This window comes from Scyliorhinus canicula, chromosome 5 (genome assembly GCF_902713615.1).
Source record: "Scyliorhinus canicula chromosome 5, sScyCan1.1, whole genome shotgun sequence".
In the NCBI taxonomy this organism is placed as follows: domain Eukaryota; kingdom Metazoa; phylum Chordata; class Chondrichthyes; order Carcharhiniformes; family Scyliorhinidae; genus Scyliorhinus; species Scyliorhinus canicula.
In genome coordinates, this window is record NC_052150.1 from 232147750 (window position 1) to 232169532 (window position 21783).

Sequence of the window (21783 nt, forward strand, 5' to 3'; positions counted from 1 at the left end):
GGAACGGAGTGCTGATCAAGTTTGGGAGGTAGAGTGAGAAGTGGGACTCGTGGAGAGAGTGGGGTGACCTTTAATTCAATGAATAAAGTTAGCTTCTGATCTTTTGCAGATTGAAGGGACTGGTTAGAGGTATTTAGAATGTGGAAGGGGCTCTGCTAGATAGCTGCACAGAACCCCCCCCCCCCCCCCCCCAGAAACTAAAGTAATGAACTCTGTTCACTGAGGTTGTATTGTATACAGCTAAGTTGGGAGACGGTCACTATTTTGTACATGAAGTAACCAAGGTTAGGGCATTCACTCCTTCCACTTTACTCTTGTGATCTTCTGTTTAATCCAACAGATGCTGGAACCCTTGGGAAGTCCCACATTGCAGATGATGCTGGTAAGTCTTTCTAAAATGCTTTTCTCATCTGTCTCATACTTATTTACTCAGCCCAAGACTGTAAGAAACTTCAGAGAGCTGTTAACACAGCCCAGTCCATCACACAAACCTGCCTCCCAATGGTAAGGGGGGATAAGCAGAATCAAAGACCCCTCCCATCCGGGGTTTTCACGCTTCCAACTTCTTCCATCGGGCAGGAGATGCAAAAGTCTGAGAATACGCACAAACAGACTCAAAAACAGCTTCCCCGCTGTTACCAGACTCCTGAATGACCCTCTTATGGACTGAACTGATCTCTTCACGCATCTTCTCTACTGAGTACTACAATCTTGAAAAAATGAAAATGAAAATTGCTTATTGTCACGAGTAGGCTTCAATGAAGTTACAATCTGTATGCTTCACTGATGCCTATGTATATGTATTTACATTGTGTATTTATGTTTGTCCTATGTTTTCCTCATGTATGGAGTGATCTGTCTGGACTGCACACAGAGCAATACTTTTCACTGTACCATGGTACACTTGACAATGAATCAAATCCGAGGTTCCTAAATTCCAATCAGACCAGGGAATTTTGGAAAAGTAAAATTAAAAGTGTTACACGAGCCACTAGAGTCGAGGATGAAGTGCATCCGATCAGTACACTTGTTAGTCTCGGCTCCAACAGTTTGCACGGTTCCACTTTCCTAGTGATTGTAATTTTCCTGAGTTCTCTCCCCCCGTTACTGATTTGCAACTGATTCTGCAATGCTTCTTTTACCCTTGCTAGCGGGGTTTCAAACATTTTTGATCCACAGAACACAGGTGACCGACCAAGAGTATTGGGGGAACCCAAGCGTCACCAAGTCGATGCACCTCTTTTATTGCTATGAAATTGGTGTGAGCAAAAAAAACAATTTAAAAGGTGTTTTCTACCAATATATACGCATATATTATTCCTATGAAACTCATCTCCAAACTCCGTGGCCTGGGCCTCAGCTACTCCCTCTGTGGCTGGATCCTGAACTTTCTAACCCACAGGCCACAATCAGTAAAGATAGGCAACATCGCCTCCATGATCATGCTCAACACCGGTGCCCCACAAGGCTGTGTCCTCAGCACACTTCTATACTACTTATACACCTATGACTGTGGCCAAATTCCCTTCCAACTCGATTGTCAAATTTGCTGATGACACCACTAGTGGGTTGGATTTCAAACAATGACGAGACAGAGTATAGGAATGAGATAGAGAATCTGGTGAACTCGCTGTTACCTGTCCATTTATCCATTCCAATATACTACCCCCATATCCCCACTAGCTGTTACCTGACCATTTATCCATTCCAATATACTACCCCCATATCCCCACTAGCTGTTATCTGTCCATTTATCCATTCCAATATACTGCCCCCATATCCCCACTAGCTGTTATCTGTCCATTTATCCATTCCAATACACTAGCCCCCATATCCCCACTAGCTGTTATCTGTCCATTTATCCATTCCAATATACTGCCCCCATATCCCCACTAGCTGTTATCTGTCCATTTATCCATTCCAATATACTGCCCCCATATCCCCACTAGCTATTATCTGTCCATTTATCCATTCCAATATACTACCCCCCTATCCCCACTAGCTGTTATCTGTCCATTTATCCATTCCAATATACTGCCCCCATATCCCCACTAGCTATTATCTGTCCATTTATCCATTCCAATATACTGCCCCCATATCCCCACTAGCTATTATCTGTCCATTTATCCATTCCAATATACTGCCCCCATATCCCCACTAGCTGTTACCTGTCCATTTATCCATTCCAATATACTGCCCCCATATCCCCACTAGCTGTTATCTGTCCATTTATCCATTCCAATACACTAGACCCCATATCCCCACTAGCTGTTATCTGTCCATTTATCCATTCCAATATACTGCCCCCATATCCCCACTAGCTGTTATCTGTCCATTTATCCATTCCAATATACTGCCCCCCATATCCCCACTAGCTATTATCTGTCCATTTATCCATTCCAATATACTGCCCCCATATCCCCACTAGCTGTTACCTGTCCATTTATCCATTCCAATATACTGCCCCCATATCCCCACTAGCTGTTATCTGTCCATTTATCCATTCCAATATACTGCCCCCCATATCCCCACTAGCTGTTATCTGTCCATTTATCCATTCCAATATACTGCCCCCCATATCCCCACTCACTGTTATCTGTCCATTTATCCATTCCAATATACTGCCCCCCATATCCCCACTCACTGTTATCTGTCCATTTATCCATTCCAATATACTACCCCCATATCCCCACTCACAGTTACCTGTCCATTTACCCATTCCAATATACTGCTCCCCTATCCCCACTCACTGTTACCTGTCCATTTATCCATTCCAATATACTACCCACCTATCCCCACTCCCTGTTACCTGTCCATTTATCCATTCCAATATACTGCCCCCATATCCCCACTAGCTGTTATCTGTCCATTTATCCATTCCAATATACTGCCCCCATATCCCCACTAGCTGTTACCTGACCATTTATCCATTCCAATATACTACCCCCCTATCCCAACTAGCTGTTATCTGTCCATTTATCCATTCCAATATACTACCCCCATATCCCCACTCGCTGTTACCTGTCCGTTTATCCATTCCAATATACTACCCCCATATCCCCACTCGCTGTTACCTGTCCATTTATCCATTCCAATATACTACCCCCTATCCCCACTAGCTGTTATCTGTCCATTTATCCATTCCAATATACTACCCCCCTATCCCCACTAGTTATTATCTGTCCATTTATCCATTCCAATATACTACCCCCATATCCCCACTCACTGTTACCTGTCCATTTATCCATTCCAATATACTACCCCCATATCCCCACTCACTGTTACCTGTCCATTTATCCATTCCAATATACTACCCCCTATCCCCACTAGCTGTTATCTGTCCATTTATCCATTCCAATATACTACCCCCCTATACCCACTAGCTGTTATCTGTCCATTTATCCATTCCAATATACTACCCCCCTATCCCCACTAGGGGCCTCACGGTAGCATGGTGGTTAGCATCAATGCTTCACAGCTCCAGGGTCCCAGGTTCGATTCCCGGCTGGGTCACTGTCTGTGTGGAGTCTGCACGTCCTCCCCGTGTTTGCGTGGGTTTTCTCCGGGTGCTCCGGTTTCCTCCCACAGTCCAAAGATGTGCGGGTTAGGTGGATTGGCCATGCTAAATTGCCCGTAGTGTAAGGTTAATGGGGGGATTGTTGGGTTACGGGTATACGGGTTACGTGGGTTTAAGTAGGGTGATCATTGCTCGGCACAACATTGAGGGCCGAAGGGCCTGTTCTGTGCTGTACTGTTCTATGTTCTATGTAATATACTACCCCCATATCCCCACTCACTGTTACCTGTCCATTTATCCATTCCAATATACTACCCCCATATCCCCACTCTCTGTTACCTGTCCATTTATCCATTCCAATATACTACCCCCATATCCCCACTCGCTGTTACCTGTCCATTTATCCATTCCAATATACTACCCCCATATCCCCACTCGCTGTTACCTGTCCATTTATCCATTCCAGTATACTACCCCCCTATCCCCACTAGCTGTTATCTGTCCATTTATCCATTCCAATATACTGCCCCCATATCCCCACTAGCTATTATCTGTCCATTTATCCATTCCAATATACTGCCCCCATATCCCCACTAGCTATTATCTGTCCATTTATCCATTCCAATATACTGCCCCCATATCCCCACTAGCTATTATCTGTCCATTTATCCATTCCAATATACTGCCCCCATATCCCCACTAGCTGTTATCTGTCCATTTATCCATTCCAATACACTAGCCCCCATATCCCCACTAGCTGTTATCTGTCCATTTATCCATTCCAATATACTGCCCCCATATCCCCACTAGCTGTTATCTGTCCATTTATCCATTCCAATATACTGCCCCCATATCCCCACTAGCTGTTATCTGTCCATTTATCCATTCCAATATACTGCCCCCCATATCCCCACTAGCTGTTATCTGTCCATTTATCCATTCCAATATACTGCCCCCCATATCCCCACTCACTGTTATCTGTCCATTTATCCATTCCAATATACTGCCCCCCATATCCCCACTCACTGTTACCTGTCCATTTATCCATTCCAATATACTGCCCCCCATATCCCCACTCCCTGTTACCTGTCCATTTACCCATTCCAATATACTGCTCCCCTATCCCCACTCACTGTTACCTGTCCATTTATCCATTCCAATATACTGCCCCCCATATCTCCACTAGCTGTTATCTGTCCATTTATCCATTCCAATATACTACCCCCATATCCCCACTCACTGTTACCTGTCCATTTACCCATTCCAATATACTGCTCCCCTATCCCCACTCACTGTTACCTGTCCATTTATCCATTCCAATATACTACCCCCCTATCCCCACTAGCTGTTATCTGTCCATTTATCCATTCCAATATACTACCCCCATATCCCCACTCGCTGTTACCTGTCCGTTTATCCATTCCAATATACTACCCCCATATCCCCACTCGCTGTTATCTGTCCATTTATCCATTCCAATATACTACCCCCTATCCCCACTAGCTATTATCTGTCCATTTATCCATTCCAATATACTACCCCCATATCCCCACTCACTGTTACCTGTCCATTTATCCATTCCAATATACTAATCCCATATCCCCACTCACTGTTACCTGTCCATTTATCCATTCCAATATACTACCCCCTATCCCCACTAGCTGTTATCTGTCCATTTATCCATTCCAATATACTACCCCCCTATACCCACTAGCTGTTATCTGTCCATTTATCCATTCCAATATACTACCCCCCTATCCCCACTAGGGGCCTCACGGTAGCATGGTGGTTAGCATCAATGCTTCACAGCTCCAGGGTCCCAGGTTCGATTCCCGGCTGGGTCACTGTCTGTGTGGAGTCTGCACGTCCTCCCCGTGTTTGCGTGGGTTTTCTCCGGGTGCTCCGGTTTCCTCTCACAGTCCAAAGATGTGCGGGTTAGGTGGATTGGCCATGCTAAATTGCCCGTAGTGTAAGGTTAATGGGGGGATTGTTGGGTTACGGGTATACGGGTTACGTGGGTTTAAGTAGGGTGATCATTGCTCGGCACAACATTGAGGGCCGAAGGGCCTGTTCTGTGCTGTACTGTTCTATGTTCTATGTAATATACTACCCCCATATCCCCACTCACTGTTACCTGTCCATTTATCCATTCCAATATACTACCCCCATATCCCCACTCTCTGTTACCTGTCCATTTATCCATTCCAATATACTGCCCCCATATCCCCACTAGCTATTATCTGTCCATTTATCCATTCCAATATACTGCCCCCATATCCCCACTAGCTATTATCTGTCCATTTATCCATTCCAATATACTGCCCCCCATATCCCCACTAGCTGTTACCTGTCCATTTATCCATTCCAATATACTGCCCCCATATCCCCACTAGCTGTTATCTGTCCATTTATCCATTCCAATATACTACCCCCATATCCCCACTCACTGTTACCTGTCCATTTATCCATTCCAATATACTACCCCCATATCCCCACTCGCTGTTACCTGTCCATTTATCCATTCCAATATACTACCCCCCTATCCCCACTAGCTGTTATCTGTCCATTTATCCATTCCAATATACTACCCCCATATCCCCACTCACTGTTACCTGTCCATTTATCCATTCTGATATACTACCTCCCTGTCCCCACTAGCTGTTATCTGTCCATTTATCCATTCCAATATACTACCCCCCTATCCCCACTAGCTGTTACCTGTCCATTTATCCATTCCAATATACTACCCCCATATCCCCTCTCAGTTACCTGTCCATTTATCCATTCCGATACTACCTCCCTATCCCCACTCGCTATTATCTGTCCATTTATCCATTCCAATATACTACCCCCATATCCCCACTCACTGTTACCTGTCCATTTATCCATTCCAATATACTACCCCCCTATCCCCACTCACTGTTACCTGTCCATTTATCCATTCCAATATACTGCCCCCCTATCAACACTCACTGTTACCTGTCCATTTATCCATTCCAATATACTACCCCCCTATCCCCACTCCCTGTTACCTGTCCATTTATCCATTCCAATATACTGCCCCCTATCCCCACTCACTGTTACCTGTCCATTTATCCATTCCAATATACTACCCCCCTATCCCCACTCACTGTTACCTGACCATTTATCCATTCCAATATACTACCCCCCTATCCCCACTCCCTGTTACCTGTCCATTTATCCATTCCAATATACTACCCCCCTATCCCCACTCACTGTTACCTGTCCATTTATCCATTCCAATATACTACCCCCATATCCCCACTCACTGTTACCTGTCCATTTATCCATTCCAATATACTACCCACCTATCCCCACTCCCTGTTACCTGTCCATTTATCCATTCCAATATACTGCCCCCTATCCCCACTCACTGTTATCTGTCCATTTATCTATTCCAATATACTACCCCCCTATCCCCACTCACTGTTACCTGTCCATTTATCCATTCCAATATACTACCCACCTATCCCCACTCACTGTTACCTGTCCATTTATCCATTCCAATATACTACCCACCTATCCCCACTCCCTGTTACCTGTCCATTTATCCATTCCAATATACTACCCCCCTATCCCCACTCACTGTTACCTGTCCATTTATCCATTCCAATATACTACCCACCTATCCCCACTCCCTGTTACCTGTCCATTTATCCATTCCAATATACTACCCCCCTATCCCCACTCACTGTTACCTGTCCATTTATCCATTCCAATATACTACCCCCATATCCCCACTCGCTGTTACCTGTCCATTTATCCATTCCAAAATACTACCCCCATATCCCCACTCGCTGTTACCTGTCCGTTTATCCATTCCAATATACTACCCCCATTTCCCCACTCGCTGTTACCTGTCCATTTATCCATTCCAATATACTACCCCCCTATCCCCACTAGCTGTTATCTGTCCATTTATCCATTCCAATATACTACCCCCCTATCCCCACTCACTGTTACCTATCCGTTTATCCATTCCAATATAATACCCCCCTATCCCCACTCACTGTTACCTATCCGTTTATCCATTCCAATATAATACCCCCCTATCCCCACTCACTGTTACCTGTCCATTTATCCATTCCAATATACTGCCCCCTATCCCCACTGTTGCCCGTTGGGTACTCTCTTTAATTGGTGAATATGGTCGCCATCCTTAATTCTAATTACGTTTGCTCAAGAGTCGCATGGTATCTTTCGATACCGCCACAAGGTTCAAAACCGAATACTGATCAAAGACTCGATACATCAGTTAGGAAGTTCAAAATCAATGCTCATTTAGTGACACACACAGTCAATTATACTCGTGCACAAACTCTACCAACTAAACTATCACTACTACTAAAGCCTCTACTTTGCTCCGGGTGCCCACTCAGTCAGAGGAACAAAGGCCGTTGTCTGGTTCAGAGCCTGCTGGGCTCGAGCTGGTACGGAATGGTTGCTAGGAGCGTCTATCTTGTAGCGTGCGTTGACTTTGGACTTACTTGTTCTGGTGTAGCTGCTAGTCGCTAAGAGCCAAGGCCAAGAAGAACGATTCTCTCTTGGGGGCTTCTTCTTGTACCTGAAGGGGGCTATGCGTGCTTTTGGGCGGGCATTGAACTTGGTCCCAATTAATTGGTCCATATCCTGATCATCGGTATCGATTTCCTCCAATAAAGGGGTGGCTGCCCTGATTGCTGGGCGGGTCCTAGGTGGCCGTTGGCCTGCTTTGTTCTAGTCTCCTCTGGTGCCGGGGTGTCTGCTTTAGTATCGTTTACCTAATTGTTACTCTTTTGTCCCCGGAGATGGCTCATTAATATGGTAATTGCTTTGTGGTATCGGTCTTGTCTGGGAGGTACAGCTCCAATCAACAGACAAACCTTGCATCTGCTTGCTTTCTCAGCATTGTCCATTTTCCCTGCATTCTTTGCAAAGTGTCCATTTTGTAATCGGGACGTGGCCATCCCAGGTGGCTACACCACTCACTGTTATCTGTCCTTTTATCCATTCCAATACACTACCACAATCCCGTTGTCCTTTGTTTGTGAAATCACTACTATCAGACTGGCTCACATCTACATTATTCTAACTAATAATCCTATTTTATATCACATTCGTTTGTTCAATTCCTCATTACCAGTCCATTTATTCATTCCAATATACTACCCCCCTATCCCCAGTCTCTGTTACCGTTCCATTATCCATTCCAATATACTGCCCCCATATCCCCACTCACTGTTATCTGCCCATTTATCCATTCCAATATACTACCCCCCTATCCCCACTCCCTGGTCTGTCCATTTATCCATTCCAATATACTACCCCCATATCCCCACTCGCTGTTATCATAGAGTTTACAGTGCAGAAGGAGGCCATTCGGCCCATCGAGTCTGCACCAGCTCTTGGAAAGAGCACCCTACCCAAGGTCAACACCTCCACCCTATCCCCATAACCCAGTAACCCCACCCAACACTAAGGGCAATTTTGGACACTAAGGGCAATTTATCATGGCCAGTCCACCTAACCTGCACATCTTTGGACTGTGGGAGGAAACCGGAGCACCCGGAGGAAACTCGCGCACACACGGGGATGATGTGCAGACTCCGCACAGACAGTGACCCAAGCCGGAATCGAACCTGGGACCCTGGAGCTGTGAAGCAATTATGCTAACCACAATGCTACCGTGCTGCCCTCCTTTTATCAAGAGGCAATTTAACGTGGCCAATTCACCTACCCTGCACATCTTTGGATTGTGGGGGTGAAACCCATGCAAACAAGGGGAGAATGTGCAAACTCGACACGGGCAGTGACCCAGAGCCGGGATCGAACCTGGGACCTTGGCGACATGAGGCAGCAATGCTAACCACTGCGCTACCGTGCTTCCTATCTGTCCAGTTATCCATTCCAATATACTAACCCCATATCCCCACTCTCTGTTACCTGCCCATTTATCCATTCCAGTATACTACCCCCCTATTCCCACTCACTGTTACCTGACCATTTATCCATTCCAATATACTAGCCCCATATCCCCACTCGCTGTTACCTGACCATTTATCCATTCCAATATACTGCCCCCCTATCCCCACTCACTGTTACCTGTCCATTTATCTATTGGAATATACTACCCCCATATCCCCAATCACTGTTACCTGTCCATTAATCCATCCCAATATACTAACCCCCCATCCCCACTCACTGTTACCTGTCCATTTATCCATTCCAATATACTGCCCCCATATCCCCACTCCCTGTTCTGTCCATTTATCCATTCCAATATACTACCCCCATATCCCCACTCACTGTTATCTGTCCATTAATCCATTCCAATATACTACCCCCTATCCCCATTCGCTGTTACCTGTCCATTTATCCATTCCAATATACTCCCTCCCAACACCTTGGGCCCGTCTGTTCTTATAACTTGATATTTTGGTGATGTACTTTGTCGAGCAACTTCTGGAAGTCAGCAAATAACATCTGTGGTGATATAATCCCTACTTTCCTTAGTACTGGTGCCTGTACCCATAAAGTGGAAACCACTTCTCCCCCACCAGTATTTGAGCCATGCATTGGTTTCCATGACCTTACTTGCCGTATACCAATTTGCATCAGCTATTATCTTTGAGTTTCTGCTCAACTTGGTCCATGGCTGGGTTTCGACTGTCGTGAGACAGGTTAGTTTTACCCTACTGATGATTAGAAAGTGTTGTTGCAATAATAATCCTGCTCAGTACGAGAGGAACTGCAGGTTCAGACATTTGGTGTATGTGCTTGGCTGAGGAGCCAATGGTGCGAAGCTACCATCTGGGAATATGACTGAACGCCTCTAAGTCAGAATCCCTAATAGCCTCTAAGTCAGAATCCCTAATCGTAACGATACACTAGCGCTGGTTGGCCTGGTCGGTGCGTAGTGCCACTCGATACAGGGCCACTCGATACAGGGCCGGATAGAACATGGAACATTACAGCGCAGTACAGGCCCTTCGCCCCTCGATGTTGCGCCGACCTGTGAAACCCCTCTAACGCCCATCTACACTATTCCCTTATCGTCCATATGCCTATGCGCTCCCTCTCGTATAAACGCAAGCATGCTCGTGGGGAACCTGGTGCTAAAATAACCTGCTGCAGGTTAGGTGGATTGGCCATGCTAAATTGCTCTTAGTGTTCAAAATGGGTGGGTGGGGTTCCGGGGATGGGGTGGAGGTGTGGGCTTAGGTAGGGTGCTCGTTCCAAGGGCTGGTGCAGACCCGATGGGCAGAATGGCCTCCTTCTGCATTGTACATTCTGTAGTAGAGTAAAGACAATTCCTTTAGGGTGTAAAGGATAGAATAAGTAAAGGAACATCTTCCTGTTACTCCCTCAATCGCCCAATTCCCAGAACTCTGTTCAAAGTTCCACTCCGCTGGTTGCAGGCTTTAGGATGGTGCTGCAGTTGTGGGTTAAACCAAAGTTTTTTCATTAGATGCAAAAGTCCTATGGCAATAATGGAAAGATCTGTGTGATCCTCCTGGTATCTGGGTCAATGTCTATCCCATAGCTGATGCTGGTGAATTGATTATCTGGTGATTATCACGTACGTAGCTGTTTGTGTTCGGATTAGACAGGGTAGATTCAGGAAGAATTTTCCCGATGGTGGGGGAGTCCAGAACCAGGGGTCATAGTTTGAGGATAAGGGGTAAAGATTTTAGGACTGAGGTGAGGAGAAATTCCTTCACCCAGAGTGGTGAATCTGTGGAATTCGCTACCACAGAAAGTAGTTAAGGCTAAAATATTGTGTAATTTCAGAAAGGAATCAGATACAGCTCTTGTGGTTAAACGGATCAAGGGATATTGGGGGGGGGGGGGGGGGGGGGGGCAGGTTCAGGGTACTGAACTTGATGATCAGCCATGATTATAATGAATGGTGGAGCAGGCTCGAAGGGCTGAATGGCTCCTGCTTCTATTTTCTGTGTATGTTGTGCATTAACTGGCTGCCACATTTGCTACATTTCACAGCATGGAAAAAGACTCTTTGGCCCATCGTGTGTGTGTCAGCCATCAAGCACCTATCTACCTGACCCCTCCACCAATAGGAATAGTTCATTTCTATCCATCCTATCTATGCCGACCTAAAGTGATTGCACTTAATAGTGTGATTGTGGAAGCTGCTGCAGAAAGGCAAGCCTTTATTAGAAAGAAATGTAGTTTGCATGGAATCCAAGTTTGAAGTGAGTGGTTTCAGTGCAAGCAAAGTTGGGTGAATTGTGATTCTTTTGTTTTAAAAAAAAAACACGGGCAAATGGTGTAAACATAAAGCAGCTGGAAACTGAATCGATCTCGATGCACTCTCAAATACCAATCAGCATCTAAAGGGCAAAGATATTTCCTTCAAATGATTGTGATTTTAGCTTACCCAGTGTTTAATAAATTATATCAAAACAAATGCATGGATGTGATTTATAATCTGCCCATGTTATAGACTTGATGAAGTACTTTGCATTAAAACTGGTAACCCCGCAGTGAACTGACATCTGTCTCTGCTTTGCTTCAGGGTGGTGACATCATGAAGCTGGAGAATGGGCATTCGAAGCTTGGCCTACCACCTCTTAACCCTGAGCAACAGGAGGCACTGCAAAAGGTGAGGCAAAATCTGATGGTGGACATATTGGTTGATGAAATTCAAAATGGATCAGATAGGATTTAATGCAAGCAGAACCCAGGAAGATGGGGTGGGGTTTGTGAGCTACTGGGTGGTGTCCAATGGGGATTCAGCAGTGTTGGGCCATTGTGATGTTGGATGCAGGACTGATTAGAGAGGTGGGCAACCTCAAATGAGCAGCACAATGAGGGCCAGAGAGAGACATCAAAGACTGGAGAGAGAGCGAACTTGGTGAAGAGCAACGCAGCAGGCTTTCACTGAATCCAGAGGCAGAGTTCTTGAGATGATGTCAGGGTGCACAAAGTGTCACGGAGCTTCTGGAAGAGGAAGCAGCTGATTGGTCTGGGGAGAGGAGCAGGGGCGAGACTGCAAGGCACAAGGTGGAGGGAAAATGAAAATGACACCACCCGTTAAAAGTGACGTCACTGGCAGCAGATGATCGGTGGATGATGAGTGTTTGTTAGTCCCCATCCTACTGCAAAGCTTGTTCTCCAGTTGTCTTGGATTTCCCTGGCACTGGTTATGCACTTTGGTAGGAGGAATTTAGGCATAGACTATTTTCTAAATGGGGAAATGCATAGGAAATCAGAAGCACAAAGGGGCTTGGGAGTCCTTGTTCTCGATTCTCTTAAGGTTAACATGCAGGTTCAGTCGGCAGCTAAGAAGGCAAATTCAATGTTAGCATTCGAGAGGGATGTACCCCTGAGGCTGTATAAGGCTCTGGTCAGACCCATTTGGAGTATTGTGAGCAGTTTTGGGCCCCATATGTAAGGAGAATGTGCTGGCCTTGGAAATGGTCCAGAGGAGGTTCACAAGAATGATCCCTGGAATGGGAGCTTGTCGTAAGAGGAATGGGTGAGGACTCTGGGTCTGTACTTGGTGGAATTTAGAAGGATGAGGAGGGTATTGAAACTAACAGGGTACTGCGAGGCCTGGATAGAGTGGACGTGGCGAGAATGTCCCCACTTGTGGGGGAAAACTAGAACCAGAGGACACAATCTCAGACTAAAGGAATGATCCTTTAAAACAGATGAGGAGGAATTTCTTCAGCCAGAATGTGGTGAATCTGGAAGGCTGTGGAGGCCAAATCACTGAGTGTCTTTAAGGCAGAGATAGATAGGTTTTGATCAATAAGGGGATCAGGGGTTATGGGGAGAAGGCAGGAGAATGGGGATGAGAAAAATATCAACCATGATTGAATGGCTGAGCAGACTTGATGGGCTGAGTGGCCTAATTCTGCTCCTATGTCTTATGGTCTTATGGAACAGATGACTGCTGGACTGACCACTGACCATCTCCTGGCCCTAAACTGACAGGCAGAAGACCCCCCCCCCCCCCCCCCCCTCGCTGGCGGTCAATTTTCCTTGAAGAAGTCAATGAACAGCTGCCATCTGTGGACAAACCCCTGTAATGAACCCCTTAAGGCGAACTTAATCTTCTCCAGCCTCAGAAACCCTGCCATGTCCCTGACCCAAAGCCCTGACTTTTGGAGGCTGAGAGTCCCTCCATCCCAGCAAAATCCATCTCCGGGCCACCAGCGAGGCAAAGGCCGAAACGTTGGCCTCTCTCCCCAAGATCCAGGATCACCTTGACTGCAAACTCAAGGTGTTCCTGGACTGGCAGCTCCACCAAAATTCAAATGAGAGGAAACAAGTCTACAGGCAACTGAATGCTGAGGTGCAACAAAGAAAACGTGCAGGAGACTCTGCAACTGGCTGACATGCACAATGTCCACGGTTTGTTCAACACAATCAAAACTGTACGGTCTGACTACCCAGGGACCCACCCCACTGAGAGCCAAAGCCTGAGAGGAGGGGCAGCAGACTCACGGCGCCGAGGTCCCAGGTTTGATCTTGGACCTGGGTCACTGTCCGTGTGGAGTTTGCACATTCTCCCCGTGTTTGCGTGGGTTTCGCCCCCACAACCCAAAAGACGTGCAGGGTAGGTGAATTGGCCACGCTAACTCTGGGGAATGAAGCTGGTCAGGTGGTTGATGTGTTGGTGGGGCAGCATTTCAGTGAGATCACAACACGGTTCAATTTAAATTTCTCTATTTCTTTGTCCATAACAAGATGCAAAAAAGGTTTTGGATTGGGAGAGGGTAGATTTTAACAAAATAAGGCAGGATCTGGCCAAGGTAGATGGGAAGAGTTACTTGTGGGGAAATCTTCAGAAAAGCGGGGTTGGGGGGAGTTTAAAGATGAAATGGGGCAGGTATCGGCCCAACATGTTCCCTCTAGGGTAATAGGAAGGAGTAACAAACTCAGAGAACCATGGATGACCAGAGACATTCAGGATGCGATGAGACGGAAGAGAGAGACTTTTAGCAAGTACAAGGGGAGCAAATCAACTGAGGCATTAGTGGAGTGCAGGATGGTTTAGCACAGTAGGATAAACAGCTGGCTTGTAATGCAGAACAAGGCCAGCAGTGTGGGTTAAATTCCTGTACCGGCCACCTCGAACAGGTGCTGGAATGTGGTGACTAGGGGCTTTTCACAGGAACTTCATTTGAAGCCTACTTGTGACAAGAAGCTATTATTATTATTATTATATCAATTAGGCGAGCAAAGAGGGGATATGAGAAATCTCCGGCTGGTAAAAGTAGGGAAAATCCCAAGATAATTCTATAGTATATCAATGTGAAGAGGATAACTAGGAAAGAGAGGGGCCCATTAAAGACCAAGGGGGAATCTGTGCGTGGAGCCAGAGGACATCGGTAGGGTGTTGAATGAATATTTCACATTTGTCTTCACCCAAGAGAATGAGGAGGTAGTTATAGAACTCTGGGAGAGGGATTGTGAGGTTATTGAGCCAGTTACCAAAGGGAGGGACAAGGTATTGGACGTGTTGGCGGGTTTAAAAGTGAACAAATCTCCACATCCGGATGAATTGTGTCCCGGGAGGCGAGGGAAGAGATTGCCGGGGCTCTGACCCAAATGTTTAATCTCTCTGGCCACGGGGGAGGTACCAGAGGATTGGAGAACAGCTAATGGAGTCCTGATTTAAGAAAGGTGTAGAGACCAGCCAGGAGACTACAGACCAGTGAGTCTCATGTCAGTGGTTGAGAAACTATTGGAGAAGGTTCTGAAGGAGAGAATCTATCTCCATTTGGAGAGGCAAGATTTGATGAGGATAGTCAGCATGGCTTTTGTCAGAGGGAGTACAGTAGTCCCCCTTTATAACGCGGGTGTTGGGATCCAAGACAGCCACCCGCGTTGCAACCGAGCCGCGGATATCCACGATGGGGGTTTTAAATTTATTTTAAAATCTATGCTAGCGCTTCCCATTGAGAGTCTACGGGGGGCGGGGGGAGAGGTCAGACCCCCGTAGACTCACAATGGGAAGCGCTAGCATAGATTTTAAAATAAATTCAAAACCCCCATCGTGGATCTAATTAAAACAGTGTCAATTTCAGCGGCTGGAGAGGGAAGCTGCTCTCTCACTGAAGCAATCAGCGGCCGCTGAAATTGACACTGCCCGCTGCTCTCCCTCCAATCCAACTTTTAAGTTTTAATGTTTCTGATTGGAGGGAGAGAGCAGCCGGCAGTGTCAATTTCAGCGGCCGGCTGATTGTTTCAGTGAGAGAGCAGCTTCCCTCTCCGGATCAAAGTGAGCCGGCCGCTGAAATTGACACAACTGACAGCTGGGGTCCATAAGCCCCCCCGCGGTATATCGCGAACCGCGGTATTGCGGAGCGCGGTATAACGGGGGACTACTGTATAGTGAGAGATCATGGTTGTGTTATAATTCACCGACTGACCACTGGGAGTCTCATTAGTTTATAAGTGAATGTTAGTCAGGTGACACCCAGACTGGCTGGAGGAAACTGGAGAGAGGTTGCGTGTGCATGATTTAACTGTTATTCATCTGTTGTTTTGTATATAGTTTACCCACAGTTAATGTTAAGAAATTGTTTGTAGCTTTAGCTACAAATGTCCTTGTAATATAAAACAGGCCATCCGACAAGAACATTACAGGGAGGCCATGCCTAACGCATTTGATTGAATTTTTTGAGCACTTAACCAGATGTGTAGATGAGGGTAGTGCAGTTGATGTAGTTTGCATGGATTTCAGCAAAGCCTTTGACATGGTCCCACATGGGAGACTTCTAAAGAAGGCAAATGCATGTAGCACTGCTGCCTCATGACACAGGTCCCAGGTTCGATCCCGGCCCTGTGGTGTTTGCAATTTCTGTCCGTGTTCGCGTGGGGTCCCCCCACCAAAGATGTGCAGGCCAGGTGGATTGGCCACGCTAAATTGTCCCTTAATTGGAAAAAGTGGCAGATGGAATTTAACCGTGAAAAGTGTGGGGTGATACACTTTGGAAGGAGTAATTTAACAAGGAAATATTCAATGAAAGGTCCAACACTGGGAAATTCCAAAGAACAAAGGGACCTTGGTGTATTTGTCCATAGATCTCTGAAGGCAGAAGGCAGGTTAATAGGGGGGTGAAAAAGGCACTGGCCGTTATCAATTGTGGCATAGATTACAAAAGCAGGGAGGCCATGTTGGAGTTGGAGAACTTTGGTGAGGCCACAGCTGGAGCACTGTGTGTAATTCTGGTCACCACATTATAGGAAGGATGTGATTGCACTGGAGGGGGTGCAGAGGAGATTCACCAGGATGTTGCCTGGGATGGAACATTGAAATTATGAAGAGAGGTTGGATAGGCTTGGGTTGTTTTCTCTGGAGCAGAGAAGACTGAGGGGTGACCTGATCGATGTGGACAAGATTATGAGGGGCATGGACAGGGTGAATAGGGAGCAGCTGTTCCCCTTAGCTGAAGGGTGGGAGATTTAGGAGGGAGGGATTTGAGGAGAAACCTTTTTACCCAGGGGGTGCTGATGGTCTGGAACGCACTGCCTGGGAGGGTGGTAGAGGTGGGTTGCCTCACATCCTACAAAAAGTACCTGGATAAACACTTGGCACGTCTTCACATTTAAGGCTATGGGCCAAGTGCTGGCAAGTGGGATTAGGTAGACATGTCAGGGCGTTGGTGCAAACTTGATGGGCCGAAGGGCCTATTCTGCATTGAGTGATTCTGTGACGGTAAATTCAGAAAGAATGTTCCCGATGGTGGGGGAGCCCAGAAGTCCAAAACTAGGGGTTATAGTTTTGAGGTTAAGAGGTGAGGAGAAATTTCTTCACCCAGAGAGTGGTGAATCTGTGGAATTCACTGCCATAAAATGTAGTTGTGGTGAAAATATGAAATTTCAGAGGGAATGAGATATAGTTCTTGGGGCTAAAGGGGTCAATGGATATGGGGAAGCCGGTTGGATCAGGGTATTGAACTTGATCATAATGAATGGTGGAGAACAGCCGAATGGTCATCTGCTTCTATTTTCCAAGTGTGTTTCTGTATAAGTTTTAAAATGCGGTGGAGATGCACTCTTGACAAGGTTCCACAACCGCATCATCCTTGTCTGGAAGGAAGAGAGCATGCCGGGTGACCCGAGACCTGAATTGTAGCCCTCTTCATGAAAGGGGACGGGTCCGAATGCAGAAATTAGAGGGAAATGACTCTCCTCCACGGGAAAGTCCATCGCAAGAATACTCAACGTCTCCTCCCAGTGGATGAAGAACTCATTCCCGAGTCTGTGTGGCTTCCCCCCCATCAAGATTCTCAATGGCCACTATCTTCAGCAAGCGACAAATCCATAAGTGCAGGGAGCAGGATCAACCGTTGTACATAATACAATCTTTACTGTCACAACTAAGCTTACATTAACACTGCAATTAAGTTACTATGAAAATACCCTAGTCACCACAATCCAGCGCCTGTTCAGGTACACAGAGGGAGAATTCAGAATGTCCAAATTAGCTAACGGCACATCTTTTGGGACTTGTGGGAGGAAATCGGAGTACCCGTAGGAAACACAAGCAGACACGGGAAGAACGTGCAGACTTGGTACAGACAGTGCCCCAAGCCGGGAATTGAACCTGGGTCCCTGGCGCTGTGAAGCAACAGTGCTAACTTTGATCTGGCAAAGGCCTTTATAAGAACATAAGAACTAGGAGCAGGAGTAGGCCATCTGGCCCCTCGAGCCTGCTCCGCCATTCAATGAGATCATGGCTGATCTTTTGTGGACTCAGCTCCACTTTCCGGCCTGAACACCATAACCCTTAATCCCTTTTTTCTTCAAAAAACTATCTATCTTTACCGTAAAAACATTTAATGAAGGAGCCTTAACTGCTTCACTGGGCAAGGAATTCCATAGATTCACAACCCTTTGGGTGAAGAAGTTCCTCCTAAACTCAGTCCTAAATCTACTTCCCCTTATTTTGAGGCTATGTCCCCTAGTTCTGCTTTCACCCGCCAGTGGAAGCAACCTGCCCGCATCTATCCTATCTATTCCCTTCATAATTTTAAATGTTTCGATAAGATCCCCCTCATCCTTCTAAATTCCAACAAGTACAGTCCCAGTCTACTCAACCTCTCCTCATAATCCAACCCCTTCAGCTCTGGGATTATCCTAGTGAATCTCCTCTGCACACCCTCCAGTGCCAGTACATCCTTTCTCAAGTAAGGAGACCAAAACTGAACACAATACTCCAGGTGTGGCCTCACTAACACCTTATACAATTGCAGCATAACCTCCTTAGTCTTAAACTCCATCCCTCTAGCAATGAAGGACAAAATTCCATTTGCCTTCTTAATCACCTGCTGCACCTGTAAACCAACTTTCTGTGACTCTTGCACGAGCACACCCAGGTCTCTCTGCACAGCAGCATGCTTTAATATTTTATTGTTTAAATAATAATCCCGTTTGCTGTTATTCCTTCCAAAATGGATAACCTCACATTTGTCAACATTGTATTCCATTTGCCAGACCCTAGCCCATTCACTTAACCTATCCAAATCCCTCTGCAGACTTCCAGTATCCTCTGCACTTTTCGCTTTACCACTCATCTTAGTGACATCTGCAAACTTGGACACATTGCCCTTGGTCCCCAACTCCAAATTATCTATGTCAAGCCTGATGGATGGTGGGATATCCTCTAATTCAGCTGCTTGCAGAAATCTGTCACCATTTTCAGCCTGCTGCACGATGACATGCAAGCAGTGATCCTCACCAAGGAACCACCACAGACCCAATACGTGTACAAACTGGGGTCAAACAGGGATGCGTCAACGCAACAATGCTCTTCTCCGTGGGAGGCACGGTAGCACAGTTGCTTCACAGCTCCAGGGTCCCAGGTTCGATTCCCGGCTTGGGTCACTGTCTGTGCGGAGTCTGCACGTTCTCCCTGTGTCTGCGTGGGTTTCCTCCAGCAGTCCAACGATGTGCAGGTTATGCGAATTGGCCCTGCTAAATTTGCCCTTAGTGTCCAATAAAGGTTAGGTGGGGTTACGGGGATAGGGTAGGGGTGTGGGCTTGGGTAGAGTGCTCTTTCTGAGGGTCTGTGCAGACTTGATGGGCCGAATGGCCTCCTTCTGCACTGTAAAATCTATGATTCTCCATCTTCCTCGCAACAACGCTCGCATCATCCTGAAGCTCCCCGCTGGAGTGGAGCTGACCTACTGGACAAGCAGCAAACCTCCACCACCAGGCCAGAGCCAAGAGCTGCAGTATGCAGTATCCACTGTGTGCACGAGCTATAAACCATCATTGACGCATTCATTTAAAAAAAAAAAAATTTTAATTCAAATTTTCACAATATCAATAACACAAAATACTAAGAACAAACCACCCCCCCCCGCCCGCCCGTATACAAAAAAGAAGGAATAAATTAATGCCCGACATTAGCAAAAAAACAAATATACACATCCTTTCAGCCCAACTCAAAGGGACACCCCCCCCCCCCCCCCCCCCGGGGTTGTTGCTGCTGTGCCGGCCTTATTTCTACCGTTCTGCCAGGAAATCCAGGAATGGTTGCCACCTCCTGAAGAACCCCTGCACTGATCCCCTTAGGGCAAATTTCACCCTCTCCAATTTAATAAACCCCGCCATATCGTTGATCCAGGCCTCCACGCTTGGTGGTCTCGCATCCTTCCACTGAAGAAGAATCCTCCGCCGGGCTACTAGGGACGCATAGGCCAGAATGCCGGCCTCTTTCGCCTCCTGCACTCCCGGCTCCTCTGCAACCCCAAATATTGCGAGCCCCCAGCCCGGTTTGACCCTGGATCCTACCACCCTCGACACCGTCCAAAATTTCCCCAGCGCTGGGCATGCCCAGAACATATGGGCATGGTTTGCTGGGCTCCCTGAGCACCTAATACACCTGTCCTCGCTCCCAAAGAACCGGCTCATCCTTGTCCCAGTCATGTGAGCCCTATGCAGAACCTTAAACTGTATGAAGCTAAGCCTCGCACAAGAAGAGGAGTTCACCCTTCCTAGGGCGTCCGCCCACGTCCCCTCCTCAATCTCCTCACCCAGCTCCTCCTCCCATTTACCCGTCAGCTCCTTCACCGAGGCCTCGTCTACCTCCTGCATCACTTGGTACGTTGTCGAGATCCTCCCCTCTCCAACCCACACCCCCGAGAGCACCCTGTCCTGGACCCCACGCGGCGGCAACAGAGGGAACTCCGCCGCCTGACAAACTCCCTTACCTGCATGTCCCTAAAGATGTTCCCCTTGGGGGGGAGCCCGAACTTCCCTTCCAGCTCACCCAGACTCGCTAACTTCCCTTCTACAAACAGGTCCCTCAACCTCCTAACACGTGCCCTGTGCCAACTCAGGAACCCGCCATCAATTCTCCCTGGGACAAACAGGTGGTCCCCCCGTATCGGGGACCCCATCGAGGCCCCCACCTCCCCCCTGTGCCGTCTCCATTGCCCCCAAATTTTGAGGGTAGCCGCCACCACCGGGCTCGTGGTATACCTCGTTGGAGGGAGCGGCAGCGGCGCCGTTACCAGCGCCTCAAGGCTCGTGCCCACACAGGACGCTATCTCAATCCTCTTCCATGCTGCCCCATCCCCATCCATTACCCACTTACGCACCATCGCTGCGTTGGCAGCGCAATAATACCCACAGAGGTTGGGCAGCGCCAGCCCCCCCTATCCAAGGTCCCCACCTGCTTCAAGAAGACCACCATCATACCGGTACCAAAGAAGAACCAGGCAACATGCCTCAATGACTACCGCCCGGTGGCCCTGACGTCAGTTGTAATGAAGTGCTTCGAGAGGCTGATCATGAAGCGCATCACCATACTCCCGGAACGCCTTGACCCACTTCAATTCGCATACCGTCGCAACCGGTCCACATCAGACGCCATTTCCCTGGCCCTACACTCATCCCGAGAGCATCTCGAAAACAAGGACTCCTACATCAGACTCCTATTTATTGACTACAGCTCCGCCTTCGATATCATAATCCCAGCCAAGCTCGTATCAAAGCTCCAAAACCTAGGACTTGGCTCTCCACTGTGCAACTGGATCCTTGACTTTCTGACCAACAGACCGCAATCAGTAAGAATGAACACCAACATCTCCTCCACAATAGTCCTCAATTCCGGTACCCCGCAAGGCTGCGTACTTAGCCCCCTACTCTACTCCCTGTACACACACGACTGTGCCTCCCATCCATGGACTCCATCTACACCTCCCGCTGCCTGGGGAAAGCGGGCAGCATAATCAAGGATCCCTCCCACCCGGCTTACTCACTCTTCGAACTTCTTCAAT

At 47.3% G+C, this 21783-nt stretch overlaps 1 protein-coding gene across 2 annotated transcripts in view; it reads left to right on the plus strand.

Annotated features, from left to right (window-relative positions):
• The first annotated feature begins 302 nt into the window (after nt 1–302).
• Nucleotides 303–21783, plus strand: part of LOC119966674 (poly(U)-binding-splicing factor PUF60) — a 98030-nt gene continuing 76549 nt past the window's right edge. The window contains exons 1-2 of one of the 2 annotated variants that reach the window (XM_038798733.1): nt 303–382; nt 12054–12140. In XM_038798733.1, the coding sequence (XP_038654661.1) occupies nt 341–382; nt 12054–12140 (129 nt within the window). In that variant the 5' untranslated portion in view covers nt 303–340. The remainder of the gene's footprint in view (nt 383–12053; nt 12141–21783) is intronic. The other variant, XM_038798732.1, reaches the window with a different exon arrangement.